The following is a 27,378-nucleotide window of genomic DNA, read 5'->3' on the forward strand; positions in this document are numbered from 1 at the left end:
CTTTTGTAGGCAGCCAAGTCCAGGCAGGTGTCACCTCAGCTCCTTCTTATGGGCATGAAAGCTCTCAGTTGGCATCAGCCAAAAAAGAACTTCATACTTTATTTTTTTTTTAATTTAGACACCTTTCTTATGCTTTCACAAACCATGCTAACTTAGATCATACCTCCCATACTGACCACCTCTCTTGACCCGAAATATTCCCTGTTGTAAGGAGTTCTTCCTGAATAGATAGTGGGGAAACAAATCTGTTTAATGTAGTCCTTTGTCATTGAGATCAGACACTTGGACAAGTCAGTTCTCCACTCTCATCATGTTGTAGTGGGAAAACTTGATGAAAAGCTGAGACAACTCCGGAGTTATTGGGGAAAAATAGACTTACAATCCTGGCTCCTGCCAGACACTACTGCAAGGAATACAGATAACATGACAAGCAGTCCCTGAAGTACAACAAGAGGGATTACTGTTTTGCAAGGGGTACCTGGAACAAATCTAGGATGCTCTGGCAAGGTCAGTAGTTGCCCTCAGTTGCCTCAGAACAATCTGTTAGACTCCTGACTGGTGCTGGGCTCTTTCATTTTGAGAATAAATGGCTGCCTATAGCTTTCCTCAAAATGAGGTCACTGGACGTTGTCGAGAAGGGCTACTCCTTGGAGCTGTGCTAGAATTGCAAGCACAGGTTTGTCCCTTTTCCAGTCTCTAGTAGTCTATGGGAATGCCAGGGCAGGAATGAAATCCTACATAATCTACTTCAGATCAGAGCAATATCACCATTCTCCATCATGGCTGTTCCTTGTACTGCATCTAGCTTTAGAGAATTGGGAAGAAACAGACTGACCCCAGTTGGAACACCTGAAGTTCCTAAAGAAGGCTCAGATTCTAATGTTACCATTAGTCAGACAGCTCTCCAGCTTGGCATACGGATCGTGAACTATTTTCTTCAAAACTGGTTGTTACCTTTTGATCTGACAGATGCTTCCAAGGTCTCTTCCAAGATCATGAGAGTATTAATATTGGCTTTAAGGAAAAAGGGCGTTCACTCTTGTCTGTTCCTGGAAAACTCTGCTCCTCTGGGCTCTGTTTAGAAAGTTGAGACAAACCTGTAGTGATACGGCTTCCGGAGTATTGTGGATTCATGATAAACACAGATGTATGGTGCCAGGGACTCAGTCATTGGTGTGGACTGAGGATGAATTCTATTAGTAAAAGGTCTTATGGCAAAGAATGTTAACATCAGATACAGATGGTCATAAGGGAAAACTAGTGTGTCAGAAACAATAACCTATTTCTTAGTGAAGCCTGTTGGGAATGCTGTGCACAGAGACTTAATGAATCAGAGTTCACATGAGCCCTACCCAGTAATTTGTGTTCTCTTCTGCATCTCACTTGAAATAACGTTTGTTGACAGAGGTCGCGGTCCCATTGTCTTTTTTCCACTCTGCTCTCTGAATTGGGGAATGCAGATAATGAGATTTTTTTTCCAAAAGGGTCCACTCTTAGTGTGGTAGGCAAAGAAATCTTTTGTCAGATGTTAGCAGGAGTTAGTGGAGAGGACTCTTTCAGGTCCCAATTCTATCCAGGAAAATAGGTCTTAGAACGAAAGCATAGCATCCACTGGCTGGAACACAATGATTTGAGGTCTCAGTGTACTCTTCTTCCCATTGATAACAGACTTGTTCTGGTTGTGACAATCTCTATCTGATGGGATTTTCTTAAGTAAAGTAGAACACAGTCAGCCCACCCCTAGAGAAAATCAGCTTCTGTCCTGGACAGACCAGAGTTTCCTGCCTTGATGTGCACTTCCCATCAAATGGAGGAGGAGGATGATGATTACCAAGACTTACATGGCAGAAGTCAGATCAAGCAGAGTGGCATTTGGATCCAGAAATATTCTTGCTGATTATAAGTCAATTTGATGGGCTGATGATTGATCTCTTTGCATCTGGAAATGGCCATTAAGTGCCCTGTGGCCTCTCCATATGTCAGGTTCTGGTTTCAAGGTGATGGATGATCCCTTGCAAAGCTGGGTAAGGTCTCTGCTCTTTGCCTACTCACCTCTTTTCCACTTCTCCCCAGGACAAAAGATAGGAAAGAGAGTGTGGAAGTGATATTGGTTATGTCTTACTGGTTCTTGGGCTTGATTAACCGAACATTGGACCGTTGGCTGTGTCTGCCTGAGGAGGTCTGTTATTGAAAAAGCAATCCTTGACCCAGGAACAGATAGGTTCAAAATGGATGGTTGGATGAAGTGATCATCTTCTCATGGATTCTAGAAAGAAATTGACACTCACAGCAGCACTATGTAATAACTAGGCCATCCCTGACAGGTGTGTCTAACCTGTTCTTAAAAACTTCCAATGCTGGAGATTCCACAACTTCCCTAGGGAATTTATTCCAGTGCTTAACCACCCTGACAGTTTGGAAGTTTTTCCTAATATCCAACCTAAACCTCCCTTTCTGCAATTTAAACTCATTGTTTCTTGTGCTATCCTCAAAGGTTAACCAGAACAATTTTTCACCCTCCTCCTTGTAACAACCTTTTATGTACTTGAAAACTCTTATCATGTCCCCTCTGTCTTCTCTTCTCCAGACTAAACAAACCCATTTTTTTCAATTTTTCCTCATAGGTTATTGATTCTAGACTTTTTTAATAATTTTTGTTGCTCTTCTCTGGACTTTCTCCAATTTGTCCAACTCTTTCCTGAAATGTGGTGCCCAGAACCGGACAGAATACTTCAGCTGAGGCCTAAGCAGTGCAGAGCCTTAAATTCCCCCAGGGAGACTCTAATGTAGGTGTATGAGACTGTCCAAGCAAAAGGTAACATCTCTGTATTATAATGTTCTCAGCATGGTTGAGAAAAAGAGTTTTGTACAAGCCCTGACACTAAATGCTTCTGTAGAGCAGCTTCCCTGGTTCTACTCCAAGACTATAGAGCCCAACCTAGGAAGCTTATTCTGCTCCTTCCAGCACTTTACCCCTGTCATAAATATAAAGGGAAGGGTAACCACCTTTCTGTATACAGAACTATAAAATCCCTCCTGGCCAGAGGCAAAACCCTTTCACCTGTAAAGGATTAAGAAGCTAAGATAACCTCACTGGCACCTGACCAAAATGACCAATGAGGAGACAAGTTACTTTCAAAGCTGGAGGGGGTGGGAACAAAGGATCTGTCTGTCTGTGTGATACTTTTGCCGGGAACAGATCAGGAAAGCTCTTTGGAACTCCTGTAAAAAGTTAGTAAGCAATCTAGCTAGAAATGCGTTAGATTTCCTTTTGTTTAAATGGCTGGTAAAATAGGTTGTGCTGAATGGAATGTATATTCCTGTTTTTGTGCCTTTTTGTAACTTAAAGGTTTTGCCTAGAGGGATTCTCTGTGCTTTGAATCTGATTACCCTGTAAGGTATTTACCATCCTGATTTTACAGAGGTGATTCTTTTACTTTTTCTTTAATTAAAATTCTTCTTTTAAGATCCTGATTGCTTTTCCATTGTTCTTAAGATCCAAGGGTTTGGGTCTGTGTTCACCTATGTGAATTGGTGAGGATTTTTATCAAGCCTTCCCCAGGAAAGGGGTTGTAGGGCTTGGGGTATATTCTGGGGGGGAAGACATCTCCAGGTGGGGTCTTTCCCTGTTCTTTGTTTAACACGCTTGGTGGTGGCAGCATAGGGTTCAAGGACAAGGCAAAGTTTGTACCTTGAGGAAGTTTTTAACCTAAGCTGATAAGAATAAGCTTAGGGGGTCTTTCATGCAGGTCCCCACATCTGTACCCTAGAGTTCAGAGTGGGGAAGGAACCTTGACAACCCCATTGAAGCCCTGTACAAGGTTTTATTATATTCACTATTCCCATTAAAGTAGACTTCCTGATAACTCTAATCTCAAGTCAGGTAAGTTTAGGAAAATAGAATGGAATTATCATGTCTGTGAAAGTTGTTTGAAGCAGAGAGGGTGTCAGGGGTGGGGCATTCACCTGCTGCTAGTGACTGAGAGGTCTGATTCTGCCCCAAAGCTGCAAGCAGGCTGAAGTAGTTACTGTAACAGATCTGTGGACCTTATTATTCAAAGAAAGAAAACATTCCGGTAAGCACAGGTATATTTTTTCCTCTTGTTACAAGTAACGCTTTTATGATTACTAGAATTGAAAGATTAGTGGGGATAAGGATTTGTCTCTATTGACAGGTCTTGTGTACTTAAAACATTCCACAAGACATAAGACTTTTGAGAAACTTGTATCTAGACATGCTTTCCAGAGTAGATGGAAAGCTAAATATCCTTCGATATCATGTCAGAAAGATGAAGTCACAAAACATAATTTTGATTTTAGAAGTACTTTTTATAACTTGTAGGCTTAAAATGGCAATGATTTGACTCAAGTTGTATTGATATCTGTGGACTGAAAGACTTTACAGAGGAATGGAAATGTCTCAGAAATGCATACCAAATGTTAGGCTTATTACTTTTCACTTACGGCTTCATGAACAGATGTGTGGCTGAGAGAGTTGGTGTACATCAGACTGATGTAAGATGGGCAAGGATGCACTTTTTTACAGACATAAACTTGCAGTCTGAGACATCTGATGGCTTCACATGGAGTAAAAATAGTTCTACGGGTTGTATGGAACAAGGCAGAAGAGTTCACTTAATGACTGTACTTTAAAATGCAAACTTGTTAAAGTGCAGTGTTACAGAAGCAACAAATGAGATAGCGAGGCTTAACTCATAGTGATATGGAAAGTGGAATTTTTTTACTTGTACTGCTAGATACACTCAGTTAATGCTATGGGTTCTCTGTCTGACTGTTTGCTAAACTCTGATAAGCTTAGCTTTAGAAATTTTTTCACTTTTGATTAGGTGGGGCTCTGTGTGATGCAGACTGCTCTCCATTAAATAGCAAAACTGAATGTTCATGAATTTGAAAGTGTTTACACTGTATTTCATGAGCACTATTATAGCAATTTAAAACTTGTAATGAATAGAGTGACCTCTGATGTTAATAGATCTATCAACTTGTGTATAAGTCAAATGTTTGTCTTGTGTTAACTTAGTATTAAAAGTTCCATATTTAAATAAAATACTGAATTTTGTTGAGCTATTTTGTTAATGGAGGCAGTGGAAAAGCAACCTGGAAAATAAACTGAATGGAATAGCTTTTGAAAATAGCTGAAACTCTTACCTCATCTTATGAATTGTCTTAGCATTTACCCCTATTTCAGTAATAATCCTGAGTAAACTGTAGATGTTCAGTTAGGAAATCCAAAATCACATATATTGATCCACATATTTTTAAGCACCCTAATTCTTCTCCCCAACAATGCTTTTGAAGATTCCACAGTGGAGTCCAGTAGCTCTGACTGTCTTTGTTGGGCCCCATCTACTGCTGAATTTGGTCACGCTCTCTCTTAAAGAGTGAGTGTGTGTGTGTGTGTGTGTGTGTGTGTAAAATTAGATTTCAACAGTAGCTTAGACCCAGCAGCTCTTTTCTTCAGGGTTCAGTAAACTTTGGCGTGGGTGGAAATTCATGGGAGGGGAAGATTACTGGAGGGTTGTACCTAAAGATTGGGAGAGGCAAGGCCGAGCTGAGAAGGGTGGAATCTGATCCTTATCTAAATCTGAATAGTCAAGAGCGAACCTTCAGACCAGTTTGTGTATTTCTGATTAAAATATTTTGGTGAAATTAGTCATCTAAAGAATCTGCATTAAGTGGCCAAGCTTCACTGACTGAGGCAATATCTGAGCCATTAGCAATTATCTTTGAAAAATCCTGGAAGAGAGGTGAGATTCCAGATGACTGGAAAAGGGCAAATATAGTGCCAATCTATAAAAAGGGAAATAAGGAGAACCTGGGGAATTACAGACCAGTCAGCTTAACTTCTGTACCCGGAAAGATAATGGAGCAAATAATTAAACAATCAATTTGCAATCATCATAAGATAATCAGGTGATAAGTAACAAAGAACTTCCTTTTATTTGTTTTAAACCTGCTGCCCATTAGTTCATTTGGTGGCCCCTAGTTCTTACATTATGGGAACAAGTAATTAACTTTTCCTTATTCACTTTCTCCGCACCACTCATGATTTTATATACCTCTATCATATCCCCCCTTAGTCTCCTCTTTTCCAAGCTGAAAAGTCCTAGCCTCTTTAATCTCTCCTCATATGGGACCCGTTCCAAACCCCTAATCATTTTAGTTGCCCTTCTCTGAACCTTTTCTAATGCCAGTATATCTCTTTTGAGATGAGGAGACCACGTCTGTATGTAGTATTCAAGTTGTGGGCATACCATGGATTAATATATTGTTGTGATCTTCTTTGTTGTGAAGGCCAAGACCATAATGGGGTTCAAACAAGAACTAGATAAATTCATGGAGGATAGGTCCATCAATGGCTATTAGCCAGGATGGGCAGGGATGGAGTCCCTAGCCTCTATTTGCCGGAAGCTGCGAATGCGACAGGGAATGGATCACTTGATGATTACCTGTTCATTCCCTCTGGGGAATCTGGCATTGGCTGCTGTCGGAAGACAGGATAGTGGGCTAGATGGACCCTTGGTCTGACCCAGTATGGCTGTTCTTATGTTCTTAAGGCAGTTGAAAATATATAATGCATTTTGTGTTAGGAAATACCAAAAACTAATCATTTAAATGCTTTCTTGTCTGTGTCCTGTGGCCCCTTTCCAGCTTGTGGCCCTAGGACTATGAAACAGTTAACATTGCTAACTCTGAAGTGTAACGATGATAATGTAAAAGTTAAGTATAATCTTAATTATCTACTATCTGCTTGTAGATAGTGATGCTTTCTAATACTTGTGCCCACTCTTGCTTATGTTTTTTTGGAGATACTAGTGCAAAAGGGAGCACCTGGTATACTGTGGTGAAATCCATAAAGGCCAGTTAAAGGAAACTTGAAGAGGAATAAGTGTGCAGGGAACCCCAAACTGCATATTCAGTGGTAGAAATACTTATAAACTACCAGAGACATAGTAAAACTACATGCAGTTAAAATTCCTGTTACTAAAACTTTCTGAATGTTGGGCTTCTTAGGGGGAAACACAGGTGCCTCAAATGTTCTAACTCTTCTTTCCCTCTGTGTTGTGTGGGGAGCCATTCCATGCTAGTAACTTTTTGTATCCTCTTCATTCTCAACCTATAGATCTCTGAAAAATTACTACTCAAAACAGGCTTCCAGTATGTTCCCTATTCTGGGACACCCCAGTATGCTGAGCTAGTAGGGAAGGGCTAGCATCCTTTATAGCCTTCTCTATAGGATAAAAATTTCTGGCCAAATTCCCCTGTCATGGATATGGTGGAGGGGGAGAGGAGAAGCCTAACTTCCTCCTCCTGGCTTGAGAAGAGAGAGGAAACATTCTTTGGACTCCTCCTAAAGCTCAAGACAAACACCTGGACCCAGCTCCTTTTCCCTCAATAAGTGACTGTCTTTGCAGGGATGGAGAGAGAAGGTATGAACAACTGGGGCAAATATATAAATGGTTTTGTCAGACAAGAAATCCTGCTTCCAAAGTATGTAGACCATGCATCAGAAAGTGACAAGTGTGATAGAGAAGTGAGATCAAGTTACCTGACATGAATTTAAAAAAAAAAATTGTGGCTCATATTCTTAATTTGTGCTTCCTGCTTTCACATTCTCTTACTAATGCCATTATTGGCACACTGTCCTATTTGACAGTTCTCCGAAATTAACCTGCAACAAAGGATATTTCCAGGTATCAGTTAGGAAAGTGATATGGCAGAGCACAAATTTTCCAATGCATTCTTGGAAAGTATTGGGGACAGACTTTTTGTTTCAGCAAGTGGAGGAAGTATCCAGGGGGACAGCAATTTTAGACTTGATTCTAACCAACAGGGAGGAAGTGTTAGCAAATGTGAAAGGGATCATGAAACGATAGATTTCATGATTATAAGGAAATGAAAGAATGAAAGCAGTAGAATAAGGACTCTGGATTCAAAAAGGCAGACTTTAACAAACTCAAAAATCATAGGTAAGGTCCTGGGAAGAAAATCTAAGGGAAAAAAGAGTTCAGGAGAGCTGTCAGTTTATAAAAGACAATACTAAAGGCACAACTGTAAACTATCCCAATGTGAAGGAAAGATAAGAAGAATAGTAAGAGGCCAATATGACTCCATCAGGAGCTCTTTAATTACCTGAAAAACAAAAAGGAATCTACAAAAAGTGGAAAAATGATGAATGGCTACAGAGTAGAACAAAAATAAAACACAAGTGTGTAGGGACAAAATCAGAAAAAACTAAGGCACACAATGAGTTACATCTAGCAAAGGACATGCAAGGGAATAAGAAGAGGTTACTTTAAATAAATCAGGAGCAAGAAAAAGAGGCAAAGTGTAGGTCCTCTACTTAGCAATAACTGATGACCTGAAGAAGACTCTTAATAAAGAAGGCTCAGATGTTTAATATCTATTTTGCTTCTGTCTTCACTAAAAAAGTTAATGGTGACCATGTATTTAACACAATTAATATTAACAACAAGGGGAAAGGAATACAAACCAAAAGAGAGAAAGAACAGGTAAAAGAATATTTAGATAAGTTGAATATATTTAAGTTTGCAGTGCCTGATGTAATTGATCCTAGAGAATTTAAGGAACTAGCTGAAACCATCTTAAATCATTAGCAATTATCTTTGTTTCACTTTTTAAAGACAGGTACTATGTTCACTCTTCTCCAGTCCTCCATGAGTTCACAAAGAGGATCTGGGGAGCTATAGACCAATCAGCCTAACTTTGTTACCTGGAAAGCTAGTGGAACAAATTATTAATCAATTCGTAAGGAACTAGAGGATAAGAAGTTTATACAGAATAGACAGCATGGATTTGTCTAGAACAAAACATGCCAAACCAACACAATTTCCTTCTTTGAGAGGGTTACTGGCCTCGTGGATTGGGGGGAAGAGTAGACAGGATGTATCTTGATTTTAGTAAGGCTTTTGATACAGTCCCATATGACCTTCTCATAAGCAAAATAGGGAAATGTGATTTAGATGAAATTTCTAAAAGGTAGATGTACAACTCGTTAAAAGAGCGTACTCAGAATAATAATCAATGGTTCACTCTCAAACTAGGAACATATATTTAGTAGGGTCCCACATGGGTCAGTCCTGGGTCTGGTACTAATCAATATTTTTATGAATGACTTGGGTAATGGAGCGAAGAGTGTGCTTATAAAATCTGTGGATGACACCAGGTCGGGAGGGGTTGCCAGCATTTTGAAGGACAGCATTAGAATTCAAAACTACCATGACAAATTGGAGAACTGGTCTGAATTCAGCAAGATGAAATTCAATAAAGTTAAGTGCAAAGTACTATACCTAGGAAGGACAAATCAAATGCCCAACTACAAAATGGGGAATAACTGGCTAAAGGGTAGTATTGCTGAAAAGGATCTGAGGATTATGTTGGATCACAAGTTTGAATATGGGTCAACAATGTAATGCTGTTGCAAAAAAGGCTAATATTCTGGAATGTATTAACAGGAATATTGTAGGTAAAATGAGGGAGATAATTGTCCCGCTCTACTCAGCAGTGTTGGTTGAGACTGTGTCTTATTCTGGACGCTGCACTTTAGGATTTTGTCCCAAAAATGTGGGCAAATTGGAGAGAGTCTAGAGGAGAGTAACGAAAATGATAAAAGATGGAAAACCTGACCTCTGAGAAAAGGTTTTTCTTAACAACAACAACAACCCCACCCTGGAAATGTTTATTCTTGGGGAAAAAAAGACGGGGGGGGAGACGTGATAAGCCTTCATATATGTTAAGGGGTGTTAAAAATAGGACAGCGATCACTTGTTCTCCATGTCCGGTGAAGGTAGTACAAGAAGTAATGGGCTTAATATGCAGCAAGGGAGATTTAGGTTAGATATTAGGAAGAAAGGGTAGTTAAGCACTGGAATAGGCTTCCAAATAAAGTTGTGGAATCCCCATTGTGACTGGTTCTCCCCGGGGTACCACCTGGAACTGGGCTACCACTGAGCCCCCCTCCACTAGCGTGGGCTCCCTTTTACACTGTACTGCTGTGACAAGCTGCAAAGCCCTCTCTCTAGCCTGCACTTTCACCAGCATACATACAGGTAGGGACACACCCAGCTAAAGTTACATGCAGATAGGCTCTTTAACCAGCCCCTGCATAGGAAGGCTTCTGCTAGGGCAAATCCTAGCTCCTTAGGCACACACCCTCTCTGGAGTGTAAACACAAAATTATACAGTCTTGCGCTGCACAGGGAACTGTACAATGTAAGCGCCTAAAATTCACCCCCCCCCCACCCTTCAATTTGGAGAGGAATATGCAAACAGCTTTCTTCCCTTCAGTTATGATTTCCACGCACTGGTTTAGATCAAGCAAACTTATTTACTACAAAAGATAGATTTTAAGTGATTGTAAGGAATAGCAAATGCAAACTAAGCTTAATATACTAAATAGGGTGAGAATCTGCTCTACGTATCCAAAGTGATGATACAAGGAGGCTGCAGTTTCTTAAGGGGCAAGCTGCACTTGCTGCCAGCTTGGAATCCCTAGGTGTTCCATTCACAGGCTAAAAATCTCTTTAGCTTGGGTCCAGCACTTCTTCCAGTTCAGTCTTTGTTACTCAGGTGTTTCCAGGAGTCTCCTTGGATGGGGAGTCAATGAAGAACCTAGATAATGTCACTCCTCTGCCTGATATAACTTTTGCATATGGCAGGAACCCTTTGTTTCAAAGCTTGGATCCCGTGCCAGTCAGTGGAAAAATACTGACATCCCAAGATGGAAACCAGCACCAGATCACCTGGTTACATGTCCCTGTAGAGTCACAATACCCATCCCACACTGGCTGTTTGGAGCCTTCACAGGAAGGCTCCCCAGGTGGGGAGGCCTCTCCTATGACCTATTGTTTCTTCCTCATGGCTTATTAATCTGAATGGACCCTTTCCAGCCAGCCATGTAGACTGAGTGCATTTTGCCTAGTGGGCATTGCCCAGGAATAGCTATGTGTGAAATAGAAACATAGTCAATATTCATAACTTTGGATACAAAAATGATACATGCATACAAATAGGATAATCCTATTCAACAAACCATACCCTTTCTAATGACACCTTCGATGCCTTATTGCATAAAATACATCATAACTGTGGTATAATTATATCCTACTAATATCACTGTGAAGAATATGGGGTGCAGTGTCACACCCATCATTAGAGGTTTTTAAGAACAGGTCGGACAATCACCTGTAAGGGATGGTCTTGGTGTACTTAGTCCTGCCACAGCAGAGGGGGCCAGGCTTGATGACCCCTCAATGTGCTCTCCATTCCTACATTTCTATGATTTAATATCTACCAAGCCTGGGATGATTTAGTTGGGGTTGATCCTGCTTTGAGCAGGGGGTTGTACTAGATGATCTCCTGAAGTTTTTTCCAACCCTAATCTTCTATGATTCTAAGCCATTTTCTATCTTGTTCCCTCCTTTCCCCAAAAAATTATACATTGAACACTAAGAAAAGAAAATAGCATTTAACTTGGACATATAAGGATAAATCCTTACCCTCAGCTTATTTGGCCTCCAAAAAGAAAAGAAAAAACTCCCCACGAATTATTAAATTGATCTTTAAACATATTGGTCAGTAGATATAACAACTCCTTTAAAACTAATACGTCATCAAAACTGACCAGTGTAATTCTAGTTGCCTCACTTCATTATTATTTTTTTTTTATAATATGTATGTATTTTTTTATAATATGTATAATTTATAATGTATGTTTGGAAAGGTGGAAGAGCCTTTTATTTTTTATTTACAATTTTCATATTCATAATGTGGAAAATCCTATTGACTTCATTAGTAATCTTTGTGGATTTCGACTATCTTAAAGAATTCTGTCCCTGCTACTACTGAATCCTATTGGATGCTTCCAAAAACCTATAGAATATTTGTGTTAAATTCTGTAGGTTTTACAACCTAGTTAAATTCTATAAGACTCTTCATTAAGAAGAGTAAAAAGAATAACTAATTCATAGTCACAGAATGAGTTTTGCTTACGCTTATGTTCGTTGTTATGCATGTTGTAATACATATTTACCCAATTGAAGGCCCCCAAAACCCCACCTAATCAAAACCCCATTTAAAAAAAAATCTCTGCTTAAACACGGCTTTATGAAACAGTCTGCTGGGAAAATGAAATTTAATTTAAATTGTATATCATTTGCAGTGTACCACATAATACATATGAATCATCAATTCATTTTATGACCATTTAAAGTTGAGTCTGATATGCAACTTTCGATAATTACATAGGATGACATTAAGCACTAGTTGCAACTGTAAATAAGCATATAGTATTCAACCTTTTAAAGGAAAAACATGGTAGGAAAGTACATCAGTGGATATAATAGTATAATTTGTGGGCTGTATAGTCAGAGAACTTTTATGAAATGCCTGGAATGTAATCCTTTAGAATGCTAATGTTAATTGGTTTGTTAAGGTAAATCTGATTACACCAAAAAGCAAAACTGCCTAGGAGCCCAGTTCTTCAAACACTTCAGTAAATGCTAAGCTTGTGGCATTTGCGGAACAAGGCTTCTAAGTAGTAACTGATCAGTACGTGCAGGTGAGTGAAGACAGACACAGGGATGGATTTAAGTGACAGGTTGTGGTTTGAATTTTAATACTGGGTTGAAGCGGTATAGGCTCATCCACCCAAGACTCCTGTGCTAGGCATTTAACCGAGTCAAGTGTAACATTACGAAGCTCCTATCATACAACCAACAACTCATGCACACCAATACAGGAACTTCACACTTAAAGTCGTCCCGGTTACTGTTGTTTCGTTGTTACGTCGCTGATCGGTTAGGGAACATGCTCATTTAAAGTTGTGCAGTGCTCCCTGATAACATCGTTTGGCAGCCGCCTGCTTTGTCCACTGCTTGCAGGAAGAGCAGCCCATTGCAGCTAGCTGGGGGAGGGGGGGGGCTTAGAACCAGGGTGGACCTGCAGCCCCCCCATCAACTCCCCGTTCCCCCAAGTTCCCTGTGCAGCAGCCGCCCAGCAGGCTATCAATTGCCGGCAGTTCAGCTGTGCCTCTCCCCACTGCCATGTGCTGCTCCTGCCCTCTGCCTTGGAGCTGCTCTCCAGAGCCTCCTACTTGCTGGGGGGCAGGAGGAGAGTGGGGCTAATGTCAGGGTGTCCTCCCTCCCCCCTGCTCCTACACCCCGCTTACCCCATCTCAATAGAGCAGGGGACACACAAGACAGGGCTCAGGATGGAGGGAGCTTCCTGGCAGCAGCTGCTGCGGTCTCAACTTGCTGATTAACTTAACAAGGCAGTGTACTTAAGAGTGGGGTCAACTTAAAGGGGAAATGCTCATCTCTCTCTCTCTCTCTCTCTCTCTCTCACACACACACAGGGTGTGTGTCTCTGTCTGTCTGCCATGCTGTCTCCCCTCCCTCCATTCGTGCTGCCTTGTAGAGCGTAAGGCTACATTAACAACGAGTTAACCCTTGAGGGCTCAATCAATTGCTAGTTCATCATTTAGCAGTAAGGCATTCCCTGGGAAATATCCCATCCTCTGACTCCACCACCTCAACCAAGCTTCACAATCATCGCTGCATACAGTATTAAATTGTTTGTTTAAAACTTATACTCTGTGTGTGTGTGTGTGTGTGTGTGTGTATGTATGTGTATGTATATATGTGTGTATATATATATATATGGCGATAGATATAGTCTTTTATCTGGCAAAAAAAAAATAATCCCTGGAACCTCCCCCCTCCTCCCCATTTACATTCATTCTTATGGGGAAATTGGATCCTCTTAACATCGTTGCGCTTAAAGTCGCATTTTTCAGGAGCATAACTACAACGTTAAGTGAGGAGTTACTGTAGTAACATCATATTCAGCAAATCGTAACCTTTCCATAGACCCCTTACTTGACAAACTTTGTACAAGATTTGTTGCAGTTATGTGACAGTGGTAGCAACAATTTTCTACATAGTCATATTTTAATCAGATAATGTCACACCCTCTTCAGCTGCTTCTAGGCCTCAGCTTAGTTTTGATTCCTTTTGACCTCTTCCACCTCAAGGGGCTAGGGTACCCGAGAGGGAACTTGGTCTGTGAAGGCTTCAGATCTCCCCTTCTCCCAGAGGCCCAAGGTCTAACAGCAAAATCCTGAGTTTCTGTTTCTGGGAGCTGGCCCTTTTAGCCTTTATCCGCAAAGGCCACTGAGTGCTCCACCTATGAGCTTGGTCACACCCCTTATCACCTTGTCTTTGCCTGCCCCAGTATACCATCTGTAGCGTAAACATACGTCCGGTTTCCAGGAGCCTATTGCATGGACCTTCAGGAGTCAAACTGTTTCATGTTGCAGATGTCACTGCCCCAAACTTGAAGGAATGTGTGCCAAAGTTTGCTGAGTTGAGACGTAAGTAAGCTCTAATGCCTTCGTTACCTCAGTGAACTTGTGTCTGGTCAGGTAGCCGCCATCACTGTGCACAAATAGTGGGTCTGACTCCTGGTTTCATGTGTCTAGAAAGGCTTTGACAGCTTTTACAGACACACTAGTTCAGCCAAGCATTCTCTTAGCTGTGTTGTGGCCCCTTTTTCTTGTTTTATCAGTTTTGGAATACCTCAGTTTCAAGGGCATCCGTTGTTCTTTGAGTAAACAGCACACTTGCTCGCTTAGTGTATGCTTGGACCTGCTGACTGTGCCCGGGTACACGTTCTCTAACCATTGCTTACTACTGTTTTAAATGAGGAATACCAAACTGAACACAATTGAGGGTCTACATTGTGGTACACAGAGGAGCCTTGAGAGTAGAATAAATGGTAGGTAATCCTACACTCTCCTTCAGGTGTCTTACACACCACATCTAAGAACTGTATCTGTTGGTCAGGCACTAGTAAACTCAAAAAGGGGCCAGCTACCTGTTTAGCTGCTACCTCCACCTGAATTTTTTTCCTGAACTATTTGCTCAAATTCTTTTAACAGACTTCAAGTTTTCCACCCACACATGAAATCTTGCTGCCTCATATGGGATTGTAAAACCTGGCCAAAATTCATTCCATGTATAAGCCTCAACAGTCTTGTTAGGATAACATAAGAAGGTAGTAACACCTCTAAATAATTGGGGCTGGGGCTTTTTCCAGAACTGCCCCTTCCTCCCACTGATCCTGTTGGAGTACTGTCCCCCTGCTAACAGCCCCTCTTTCTGACATATCAGGCCTTTTCTTTGCCCCATAGCAAACAAGGGCACTGTCTTGACTTCCACATTTCTTATATGAATGTTTGTATTTGCAGCAGGAACAAAAATGCTTTATTAAATGCACAACAGATATTAGAGCTGATATCTGCTTTTGAAGCTTGTGGGTTTGATACTGGTAATCTACTGTCTGTATAAACATGCTGGCCCACATGACATGGTGGTTCTTACCCCATGGGAGATTTGGCTCCTCTGCTGCCTAAGTCTGAACTTCATGGTATCTTAACTATGCCTCACCCCCCTTCGTGGCATGTGTTCTGGATATCATATCTAAATATTATGAAAATTGGGATGCTTGGCTCAATTTGTTTTTTACATTACGTGTGTGTGTGTGTGTGTGTATGTATGTATGTATGAAAGGCTGCAGTCCAATTCTCTAGTGTTCTAGCCATCTTGAGCTTGTCCAGTTTGTCGTCTTCTTTCCCTCCCTCCCCACCTGTTTCCTCAATCTGGTTTGCACAGAAGAGAAGGGTGAACATGTCCACATGCTCTCCTTTCCAATTTTTTTCTATAATATCCTTTGACAAATGGGCCCCAAGGGGTTGATCAGTTCCCACATACGATCACTTGGCATCAGTGCCTATGTCCCCTTTGTGCCTCTCTGTAGACAGGGAGGAGGTATAGCCTTCTTAGATGTACTGCCCCCTAGTGTTGGAGTGTCTTAGTCCACTGTACTCTTTTGTAGGTGCCTGGCTCTGCCATGCAGGGATGCGATGGGACAAGTTTTCCCCCTAGCCTTTTGGCAATGAGGTGCCAATGATTTTGCTGACTTGTTCCGCACCTCATGGGGCTGCTTTTCTGCGGCCCTGGTGCTGAAGAGGGGGACAGGTATGCAGCTATCTTGGAGGAAGGCTTGCTGTCTTTCACTGTGTGCTTTTTCAGGGAGTTTCTTGAGCAAATGCTGTAGTTTCTTTTGGTAACCCTCAGTGGGATCAGAGGGTAATGGCTTGTAGAAAGTGGTGTTGGAGAGCTGCCTAGCAGCCTCTTGTTCATGCTCCGACCTATTCATGATGACGACAGCACCTCCTTTGTCAGCCTTTTTGATTATGATGTCAGAGTTGTTTCTGAGGCTGTGGATGGCATTGTGTTCTGTACGGCTGAGGTTATGGGGCAAGTGATGCACAAGAACGAATCCGCACAGACACACCCCTGGAACCCCGACCAGGGGTATTCTATCTGCTACCCAAGATCCATAAACCTGGAAATCCTGGACGCCCCATCATCTCAGGCATTGGCACCCTGACAGCAGGATTGTCTGGCTATGTAGACTCCCTCCTCAGGCCCTACGCTACCAGCACTCCCAGCTATCTTCGAGATACCACTGACTTCCTGAGGAAACTACAATCCATCGGTGATCTTCCTGAAAACACCATCCTAGCCACTATGGATGTAGAAGCCCTCTACACCAACATTCCACACAAAGATCGACTACAAGCAAACAGGAACGGTATCCCCGATAATGTCATGGCAAACCTGGTGGCTGAACTTTGTGACTTTGTCCTCGCCCATAACTATTTCACATTTGGGGACAATGTATACCTTCAAATCAGCGGCACTGCTATGGGTACCTGCATGGCCCCACAGTATGCCAACATTTTTATGGCTGACTTAGAACAACTCTTCCTCAGCTCTCGTCCCCTAATGCCCCTATTCTATTTGCACTATATTGATGACATCATCATCATCTGGACCCATGGTAAAGAAGCCCCTGAGAAATTCCACCATGATTTCAACAATTTCCACCCCACCATCAACCTCAGCCTGGTCCAGTCCACACAAGACATCCACTTCCTGGACACTATGGTGCTAACAAACGATGGTCACATAAACACCACCCTATACCGGAAAGCTACTGACCGCTATTCCTACCTACATGCCTCCAGCTTTCACCCAGACCACATCACACGATCCATCGTCTACAGCCAAGCTCTATGATACAACCGCATTTGCTCCAACCCTTCACACAGAGACAAACACCTACAAGATCTCTATCAAGCGTTCTTACAACTACAGTACCCACCTGCTGAAGTGAAGAAACGACAGAGCCAGAAGAGTACCCAGAAGTTACCTACTACAGGACAGGCCCAACAAAGAAAATAACAGAACGCCACTAGCCATCACCTTCAGCCCCCAACTAAAACCTCTCCAATGCATCATCAAGGATCTACAACCTATCCTGAAGGATGACCCATCACTCTCACAAATCTTGGGAGACAGGCCAGTCCTTGCCTACAGACAGCCCCCCAACCTGAAGCAAATACTCACCAGCAACCACACACTACACAACAGAACCACTAACCCAGGAACCTATCCTTGCAACAAAACCTGTTTCCAGCTGTGTCCACATATCTGTTGAGGGGACACCATCATAGGGCCTAATCACATCAGCCACACTATCAGAGGCTCGTTCACCTGCACATCTACCAATGTGATCTATGCAATCATGTGCCAGCAATGCCCCTCTGCCATGTACATTGGTCAAACTGGACAGTCTCTACGTAAAAGAATAAATGGACACAGATCAGACGTCAAGAATTATAACATTCAAAAACCAGTCGGAGAACACTTCAATCTCTCTGGTCACTCGATTGCAGACCTAAAGTTCGCAATATTACAACAGGAAGACTTCAAAAACAGACTCCAATGAGAGACTGCTGAATTGGAATGAATTTGCAAACTGGATACAATTAACTTAGGCTTGAATAGAGACTGGGAGTGGGTGTGTCATTACACAAAGTAAAACTATTTCCCAATGTTTATTCCCCCCCCCCCCCCCCCCCCCCCCCCCCCCAGTTTCTCAGACATTCCTGGTAACTGCTGGAAATGGCCCACCTTGATTATCACTACAAAAGGTTTTCTCCATCCCCCTCCCCCCCCCCCCTCGCTCTCTTGCTGGTAATAGCTCATCTTAAGTGATCACTCTCCTTACAGTGTGTATGATAATTTTTTCATGTTCCATGTGTATATAAATCTCCTCACTGTATTTTCCACTGAATGCATCCGATGAAGTGAGCTGTAGCTCACGAAAGCTTATGCTCAAATAAATTGGTTAGTCTCTAAGGTGCCACTAGTACTCCTTTTCTTTCTGTTTAAAAAGTTACATTAGATTCTAAACTCATACACTGTTTATTGTAGTCAAGGTACCAGCATCTCATCATTGTGGATACTTGATCATAATCCAGTTTCTTGTATTGATTCAGAAGAAAAATATTTATTTGCTACTTTGTTTGTCCTTGGTGGGTTTTTATACTAAGGTACCCATTCAACTTCATGTATCCTCATTCTAGTAATAAATTCTCCAATGTTGGATATAGTCAATATTAGAAATGTTTTAAATTTAGTTTTTGTTTGAATTCAGATTTGGCTGAAGAATAGGACAGTGATTGCATTTCTCTTTGCAGTAGTAGCTATAAATACTTTATATTTTTACCTCACTTTGTCCAAAAAGAAAATTAAACCTTTAGCACTCAAGGCAGAGCACATTATGTTGTAGAGAACTGCTTTTTATTTGTAGATACAATATCTGGTTTTTATTTTTTCCTGGGACGCTAGAGGATTAAGGCAGATTATAGCATTGGGATAATGTCTGACTCCTTGTGTTCCATTGAGTCATAAATAAAACCCTGAAAAATCTGAATGTTACTATGGTGATGTTAGTAAAAGCCTGGGTTCTGGAGTAAGCAAACAGCTTAGAAACATACTGTCACTTATGATAATGAGCATGCCATAGTTGTCAAGTTGGGTATAGCCAGAGATGAGTTTAGTGGCTGCTGCTGTAACTTTACAGCCCGCATGTCATCATCTAAAAGCCAATCAGTAAAATTACTTTCATATAATGACTAAAAAAACCTACATTATCTTTTTAGTAACTTAATACCACTGACCTTTTTATCCAAGTGGAAATGTGGGGTGTTACTTCCTATGTTGATTCCTTCCTTCCTTGAACTGTTTTTAAACAAAAAAAGTCTAATTTTTAAAATTTTCTCTTTAGTCTATCAAGCAATCATGTGAAATGAAGTGTGAGGAGATTTTAAAAAAGAAATTATTGCGGGATGACTTCCATTAGAGATCACTGGAATACACTGTATAAAGCTTCCTTTTTCCTTAGTTACTGAAACTATTAAAGAAAATATCTTAAGATGGCTTCAAAAATTATCATTTCTTTTTTTAGCCTTTTTAACCTGGCTTCCTTGGAACTAAGAGAGAATCTTCTGACATACTTACCTGAGTAAGTTCCATTGCATGTGTGTCTGTGGTCGTGTGTGCTTTAGTATATGCCCATCCTCGAAGAAAAAAAAAAAAAAAAAGTCTGAAGTTAATATTTTCTCTGGCCCTCATGTAATTTGTGGATGAATACAAGGTGTTTTCAGTCTCCTGCGTAATGAATGAAGAGTTACGGGCTGTAGCTTTCCCTTCATAAATAGCAAGTTGCCTCAGGAACTTAGTTCATCACTGGTTAGGAACAGGAGTCTGAAGGCTGTGTGCAAATCAGTTTTACCTGTGTAATATATCTGTGTAATAGAAATGTGCAGAATATACTGAATAGCTAAATACTGTAAACGAATGCCAAATTATTAAAGAGGTGGAAGCTTTAATCATTACATGACCAATATTAATTATTACGTAAATGAAGGTAGATCTCATGTTCAAAACTTTTAACATTCACTGTGTGAGCTGTATTAAACCTGTGTGGAGCTTTACGTTTTTTAAAAAAACATTGTAAATAAGCAATTACATGAGAGGTTGAGTAATTTACAGAAACCTTGCAAACCTGGAGATGAGAGCGTCTGGCATCCCCTTGCAATATATAATTCAACCCCACTACTTCAGTGAAAGAAAGAAGGTCCTAGGATTTTTATTGGGGTGCTGTGTCTGCACCAGGTACAGGGAGTCAAGTCTTTTTTTTGGCAGCCCCTGCTTGGACATCTGACTGTTTTTGAACTCCTATCTCCCTTTTGGCTACTGGAAGAGGAAGATTTTTCCCTTCTTTCTTCCCAGTACCCCAGAGTCTCCTCACTGCTGAGGGACTAAGGGAGTAAAGAGTCTCTTCTCTTAGCTTTCTGGCTGCTACTATCAGGGGATACTCTCCTCCTGTATCATCCTCTTTTGAAACTTCCTCTCTTGTGGATATATCCAGTAGTTCCCCAGTTGCTGCTGTTCGTAACTCTCATGAGCCTCATGGCGCTTCAAATGCCACAATGAACTGCAGAGTATGAATAGATAGTTTTTCCATGCAGCATCAGAGTAAAACTGTTTATAAATGGATAGTCTTACTGCTGCTCAGAGTTCTGACTAGCAGTAGTGAAACCGGCCAGTCTTGTCTTCATGCTGAGGCAGCGTGGGGAAAGGTAAGCAGAAGCTCCAGAGGAGGGGTCTGTTCTGAAGTGTGTCAGGAAAGCTCTGTTGTGTGTTCACATTCAGAAGGCTTCTTTTAAAGCCATAAATGCTCAAATGCTTTTTTTTTAAATTCAAGCTGAAATTCTGTACAAGCTAATGAGTTAAGACATTCATCAGGGGAAAAAATCTTTATTTGCTCTTGGTAAGTTAGGCAGATGAGGGACTTGTTAAATCTTGACCTACATCTTTATAAACCATTTAACATGAACAATGCAGGGTAATGTAAGAAGTTTTCATCCAGGCGTAAATTGGTTTGGCTCCGTTTTGTGGAGGTTTTCAACTTATTCTAAATTGTGGTATTGACCATGGCTAAGACTGGTGATTAGCATAGTGGGCTATGATCTTATCAGTTATAGTGTATTTTATGCTTCAGAGGCACAACATTATACTGACAAACCCAGTACTCTTCAGTATCATGTTAATGTACATAATCTATGCCCAATAAAATCCTTTTCTAGAAGAATGTTTGGCTATACAGTGGAAAGAGCTCATTCAAGTATCTAGGGGTTCTGATGGTCTAGCCTAATGGGGTTCTTTCTCTGCTTACAGATCACTCACCCACCTGCAGAGGCTAGAAGAACTTGATTTAGGAAACAATGAACTTTATAACTTGGTAAGATATTATCAGTGGAATATGGCACTGAATATGTTGCTGTTTCATGTGGAACTAAAATATCCAGAACAGAAATGTCCCACACTGGAAGCAGTGACACTTCTGGAACATTTCTATACATATAAATGAAAAATTGGCAGTGACATGCTGCCATCATGTTACCTATTTCTTGCGATCATCTTACAATACAAAACAGTAAGTTCAGCTGATGTACCTTGATACTTTTATGACCCTATCCTAACTATTACTATAGCTATTAAAATGATGTGATCTGTAGTCTGGCACTTCACCATATGTTATTAATTTGTGGTAGAATTATTTTTCTGCAAAAAAGGAAGGATCCCCACAGATCTCTCTGCAGAAACAAAGCAAGGGGCACAGATTGTTTTCTCTGTTCCTCAGTTGTGCCCCAGTATTTACCTTTTTTTATTTCAAGATTGAACGGAGGTCTCATTTGGGTGCTAAAATGTGAAAGAAGGCTCTTGTGCAGAAACACAAATGCTTACACTTTGCTCTTTTTAAAGCATATTTTAGTGATTACGCTAAACACTAAAATTATATTAATGTTACAATTATGGTTCCACCAACAACTCTAATTACGCAGTTGTGGTATACTGTGTTCTCCCGTATATTCTTATGGCATTCAGATATGACAGTAATATATAGTATTTTGTGTGTGTATATGGGGGGTGGGAAGGGGATGGGTTAGAGTTGTTTTGGGAGCTATAACTTGGAGTTTAATTCTTTAGGTAAGCAAAACAAGAAAGAGGACCCTGTATGGTCACTTGAATATACATTTTTTTCTGATTCTGTCTAATGGGTTGTAATTGCTAGCCTAATACCTGTCTCTCCTCTGCATGTAAGGGTGTTTAAAAACTGTCTGAGAATGTGGAGTCCCCTTTGTTAGACTAACATAGTCTTAGTCAAAAACATAAATCATCTGTTGGATACTTACCAGAATATATAATGAATACAGATAACTTATGGTCATATTTAGTCACATTTTCTAAATCAGAACTAGCATTACAACATAGTAATAGTACTAAAATCAGTGTGTTAGGTCTCCTGGGCAACCAGTTTTTCTTCTGTTGCATGCATTGCTTGTTTCTGTATTACTCTAACTACCTTTTGCTCTTTTGTTTTTGTTTACATTTTGCAGCCAGAAACAATTGGTGCACTTTTCAGTCTTAAAGACCTCTGGCTGGATGGAAACCAGTTAGCTGAAATACCTCAGGTAAAGTAGTGTTCTCGTGGAAAAAAAGTATGTGTGAAGAAAAAATTCTTTGCGGCTAAACTACAAATATCAAACTTGCTTTTTTGGGGGGATATGTTTTTAGACTTTGAAGTTTATAAGCTTTTTTGAAAAGTTCAGCGAGTATCTTTAGGATTTCTGCCTCTCAGCTTTAGAAGGTTGGGCATGATGCCTTTGTCATATGCACCACACATGGCTGGTAGGCCTCAGAGTATTTATGTGATGAATGACAGGACATTTCCCCTTTCCAGAAATTGATTATTCTGTCTGTAGTGTTCATGGCCCAGGGATCAGGGGACCAGTATTCAGTTCAACTGATCCTCACTCTTCACACTTGTCAAAATGGAACTAATCAAAGTTGTGTGTGAACTGTCCTCTTCTGTAGCTTTCTTCTGCTGTTTAAAATACAGTGTACAGAGGATATAGGATAATAAAATTTCCTCCATAAATAGAATTTTGAGACCCCAGTCCTGCAACTGGATACATGCAAGCAAATACCCCTTTGACTTCAGTTGCAGGATGAGGGGCCTTAACAGCTAAGGTATTTCTGTAGTCTAGTAAGCTTCCCTGTCCTTAATGCATTAAGAACAGCTTTTTTTTTTTTTTTTTTTAATATTCAAGCCAAAAAATCAGGCCATTTCACTGGTATTCTATATGCTGAGTCCACTGTGGGTGGTGTGGAAATCTTGCATGCTGAAAATCAGTGCAAAAATAATAGTGATTGCAACTGAGCTTAGTGTATGCCTTTTTCAGTCATTTAGACTAGCTACAGTAAGAACTTGTACGAGGATCCAATTAGACTCTGCTATATCAGGTTTTCTGTGGACATCTGAAGTTTAGCAGCCATTTTTAGCAATAATTAGTGGGTTTTGTTAATGTCCAATGGAAAAATCCTAAGAAAAAGCTTTTTATGAGCAACTTACTTTATGTAATTAGTTGTTCAAATATTAGAAAATAGAGAGAAAAATCTTTGCTATCTAATGTGACCAGTCTTCAGATTTTCAGTGATCTTGTTGCTACTCTATAAAAGTCTATATATGAAATATTAAGGTTGCTGTTCTATTTTTTTATCTTTATTTTCAGCTGTGTTGGTACAGCAGTGCTGAATGTTTTGATGATGAAAGTCAGCTATGACAGAATGTGTGTAGGTGTATACTCAGAGTGAGGGTGTACTGAAAAATATAAAAATAAGAGGTGTCAATTTTTCCCAATCAGATCTTTAGATAAACTATATCATTGTCAAAACTAAGTAATTGGTAACAATAGCTGAGGACCTCAGTATAATTTCATAGCTTTATAAGCTTGCTAGTGCAGCACTTCTGTTTTGTATTTCTCCATTTGTTGCAAAGGGAGGAAAAAGATATGAAATCCCTAGATATTGATAGTTATGGTATGTTGAAATATCAGCCAAGAGGGGCTGATCATAATTTGCCTTGAGTTACTTGGGAGAGACAGACTTTGTATGTGGGATTTGAGTTCTGTAACTCTGAGAAACAACTACATTGAGTATTTCCTCAAGAAAAAGACTGTTTTGGCTTATGTTTCACTTACATTGCTTGCTTGTGGTTCCGATTATGTACACAATGTTTGAGATGGAAACGTTTTGTCTAAATTACCTAGCCTGTGCTAGTCAATATTTTTATCATAAGAAGCTGCTGTTGTCATTTGTAATATCACACAAAATGAAAATGGTCATCTTCCGGCATTTAGAAAAGAGGTCCTCCTTCTGAGTTCCTCATGGAATTTAAATGTGGTAGGAAACTGTAAGTGACTTGGTATTGCAAGTTGGGACATGATTTTGGATTTTTTTGTTTTGTGAAATGTGTTGTAGGAAATAGGAAATCTGAAAAACCTGCTATGTCTGGATGTCTCTGAAAATAAATTGGAAAGACTTCCTGAAGAGATCAATGGTCTGACTTCCTTAACAGATTTGCTCGTTTCTCAGAATTTACTTGAGGTGCTACCTGATGGTATTGGTAAGTAGTATAAAGTAAACATAACAGACAACTACTGGATCTGGCCTAAATAGCAAGCGTATGTGTCCTGAATATCTTTTGCAATTTCTGCCTATGTAAGAGATGAGCCTATCCCAATTTTTTTAAACAAAGTCTAATTATACACACAGTCCTGCTAATTTTGCACTTTGAATATTTTTATTTCTACTATGGAATTTATGCCTCACCATTTAGGCTGCCTAAATTTATTATTAACTTGCTGAGCAGAGTATGAGACAGTACATTGTATGTGATACATTACCATGAGCACCAGAGGGTTGAGTGTCACAGTTCAGGGCAACTGCCCCATGCTCCCTCTGCATGGGGTCCACCAATGGCACCCACTCAAGGCTCCCGGCTCCTCAGTTGTCATTTCTCTTGGTTAGAGACACGGATCTTTCTTACTCTTGACTGAGTGTTTTGAGGCTGCACAGTTCTCTGCCTACATTGTGATAACCCCAGAAAGCCAGACTACCTAAACAGGCTGCCGTCTTTCTCTTCAAGTGCTATAAACAGCTATAGTTGCGAGCAGTCAAGTTACCACACAGGCCTTTCTAAGCACGCACATTTATTCTTAACATGAAAACATTACAGAGAAAACATCTAAAAACAATATAAGTTCCTTATACGCATGCTAACAACTTTCCAGAGGTCACCCATCAGTAATATGGGACCTCAGTAGGCCCAAATCCTTCCAACCCATCCAGGGAAGGATTGGGTCTGTCTGTTGGTTGGAATGGATCAGAAATAAGACACTCAGTTATTTTAAACTCAGTTTATCCAGAAGTCCTTTCTTTGCTGGTCTCTGGAGAATCCTATTTGAACTAGTACATGGGAGCCTCTCCAGGTGGTGACACCTCTCTGGAAGTGTTGCAGCCTGAGTGAATTTGCCTAATCACCCCCCATTGTTAGTTCTTGCAGGAGCTTTGGTCACCCTCCCCCATGGAATTCATGGAATCCTTGGCCTACAATGATACATAAACTTAATACAGTAAGATCTCCCAAAAATACTGCAGGAACTTGCTCTGTCACACTCCGGTGTACAAGTTGATTCATTGGAGGTTTTATAATCTGTAAATTCTATTTTGTAGCACATCACATGTAAAATTATTTAGTAAATTTAGTAAAATTCATTGAGCATAGGTCTTTAAAAAAACATTTTGTGTGGTTTTTAAACCCCAGCAGCTCCACCATTGGCTGCCTTTTGCATCTGAAGGGAGGGAGGAGAGTAACTCTGGCAGTTCCATTATCTGCTTCCCTGTTGGGTTGTTAGAACCCTATGAAGAACAGGAATGGAGCTTGACTGATGCTGCCGAGCCTAGCACAGCCATTCAGGGCAGCTCAGGAGAGGGTAGAAGGAAGAAAACTTAACTTGGCACCCAGTGATGACTCACAGGTTCTCTGTCTCCAGAACAAGTTAGAGCAGCCTGAGGAATGCTCAAACTTTCCTCAGCTGGCAGAGGTCTCCATCGTACATAGCACAAAGGGATCAGAACAGGACAGAGTCTGCCTGTAGCATCAGATGGGGCTCACTGACCTTTTTAAAAGTAATGTTTGGCTCTTCAGCTGAAAAGGTTAGATACCACTGACCTGGAGGAAGATGTGGTCCTTTCCCTAAGAAGCAGGGTGGCACTTAGTGCTTATACTAGCTATCTGTGTCCTGAGCTACAGTGATTCTGGTACAGAGCTCTTTGACAGTGACAGGGCTTGAACTCATCTCCCAGAATGATTTTCTCTGAATTCTGACCTTATCAGTTATTGCATCTGTCTATCTTTGTTGACCAGGCCAGTATGAGACTAACTAGTGTTTGTACAGCACCTAGTGTATTTGGCCATGGTCCTATTTGGGGCTTTTGGGTGTGCTACCTCAAACTACGGCTGTTTACTGTTAGTATTACTACGTCTAGTTTGTATTGCTAGAACAAACTAACAGTAATAATAGTCTGGCATTTATGTGGTAATTTTTGTCAGCTTTTTTTAAAAAGTAGAATGCAAAAAAAAAAAAAAAAATTCCTATTTGGTGCCACTTGGAGACATCGAGGCTGATGTGCAGAGTTCAGGCTACAAGTCATGTACTGATATCAACAGATGGGGTTGTTCAAACTTTCCTTCTATGCCTTTTGGTCTTAGCCCTCTTCAGTAAATATGCACACAGGATATTAAACTGCAGCGTTTACCAGTGTAACCTCCTTGGCAGCCTTTATCATGGGATTTCAGTTACCTGCTAAAATCACTAAGAATATGTTAGGTGAGGCAAATGCTTGAAAATTTTACCTTAACTGTCATAAGAGCACACAGTGGAAGGAAACAAAGCAAAAAAGGAAATCACATGAAATCTTATATATTCATAGAGAATTCATTATATAATGAAGGATCTGGTAACCTAATGTTTGGGATTATAATTGTGTTTTGTATAAAACTAGCATGTTCGTATGGTAGTCCAGCACAATAAGGATAGAGAAGGGCATCCTACATCATATCATGGACCTGCCTATTCTAACTAAATGTAGTATGTTTTGATCACAGAAAATTAAATGCGGGTTCAGTTTTCATAAGTACTAGATTGTTTGTTTGTTTTTTAGTATCTGTGTTTAGTGAATACAGATTACTAGAGGCTTAAAATTTCAAACACTTTTGTATGCTTATCAGGAAATATTGTATGGCTTGATTTCTCTTCCCCCCCTCCCCCCCCCAATCTCCCCAGTCATGTTTGGATGGTGAAATATTTAACTCCTGATTATCCCACACTCCCTGTGTAAAAGGTCTTCCCATTTCTTAATGCATTGATATGGTATACTGTTACCCCTTTGTCAAACTTCAGACTCATGAAATATAACTGAAAACACTTTTGCTCCCAAGCAAACCTTTCAG

General features: G+C 40.5%; 1 protein-coding gene across 3 annotated transcripts in view; it reads left to right on the forward strand.

Annotated features, from left to right (window-relative positions):
• Positions 1 to 27,378, forward strand: part of LRRC1 (leucine rich repeat containing 1) — a 171,998-nt gene that overhangs the window by 64,613 nt on the left and 80,007 nt on the right. For all 3 annotated transcript variants that reach the window (XM_043542374.1, XM_007055064.4, XM_043542375.1), the window contains 4 exons: positions 19,423 to 19,479; positions 21,198 to 21,261; positions 22,421 to 22,495; positions 24,345 to 24,489. In XM_043542374.1, coding sequence (XP_043398309.1) covers positions 19,423 to 19,479; positions 21,198 to 21,261; positions 22,421 to 22,495; positions 24,345 to 24,489 — 341 coding nt within the window. The remainder of the gene's footprint in view (positions 1 to 19,422; positions 19,480 to 21,197; positions 21,262 to 22,420; positions 22,496 to 24,344; positions 24,490 to 27,378) is intronic.

The sequence above is a fragment of the Chelonia mydas genome, chromosome 3 (genome assembly GCF_015237465.2).
Source record: "Chelonia mydas isolate rCheMyd1 chromosome 3, rCheMyd1.pri.v2, whole genome shotgun sequence".
Lineage (NCBI taxonomy): Eukaryota > Metazoa > Chordata > Testudines > Cheloniidae > Chelonia > Chelonia mydas.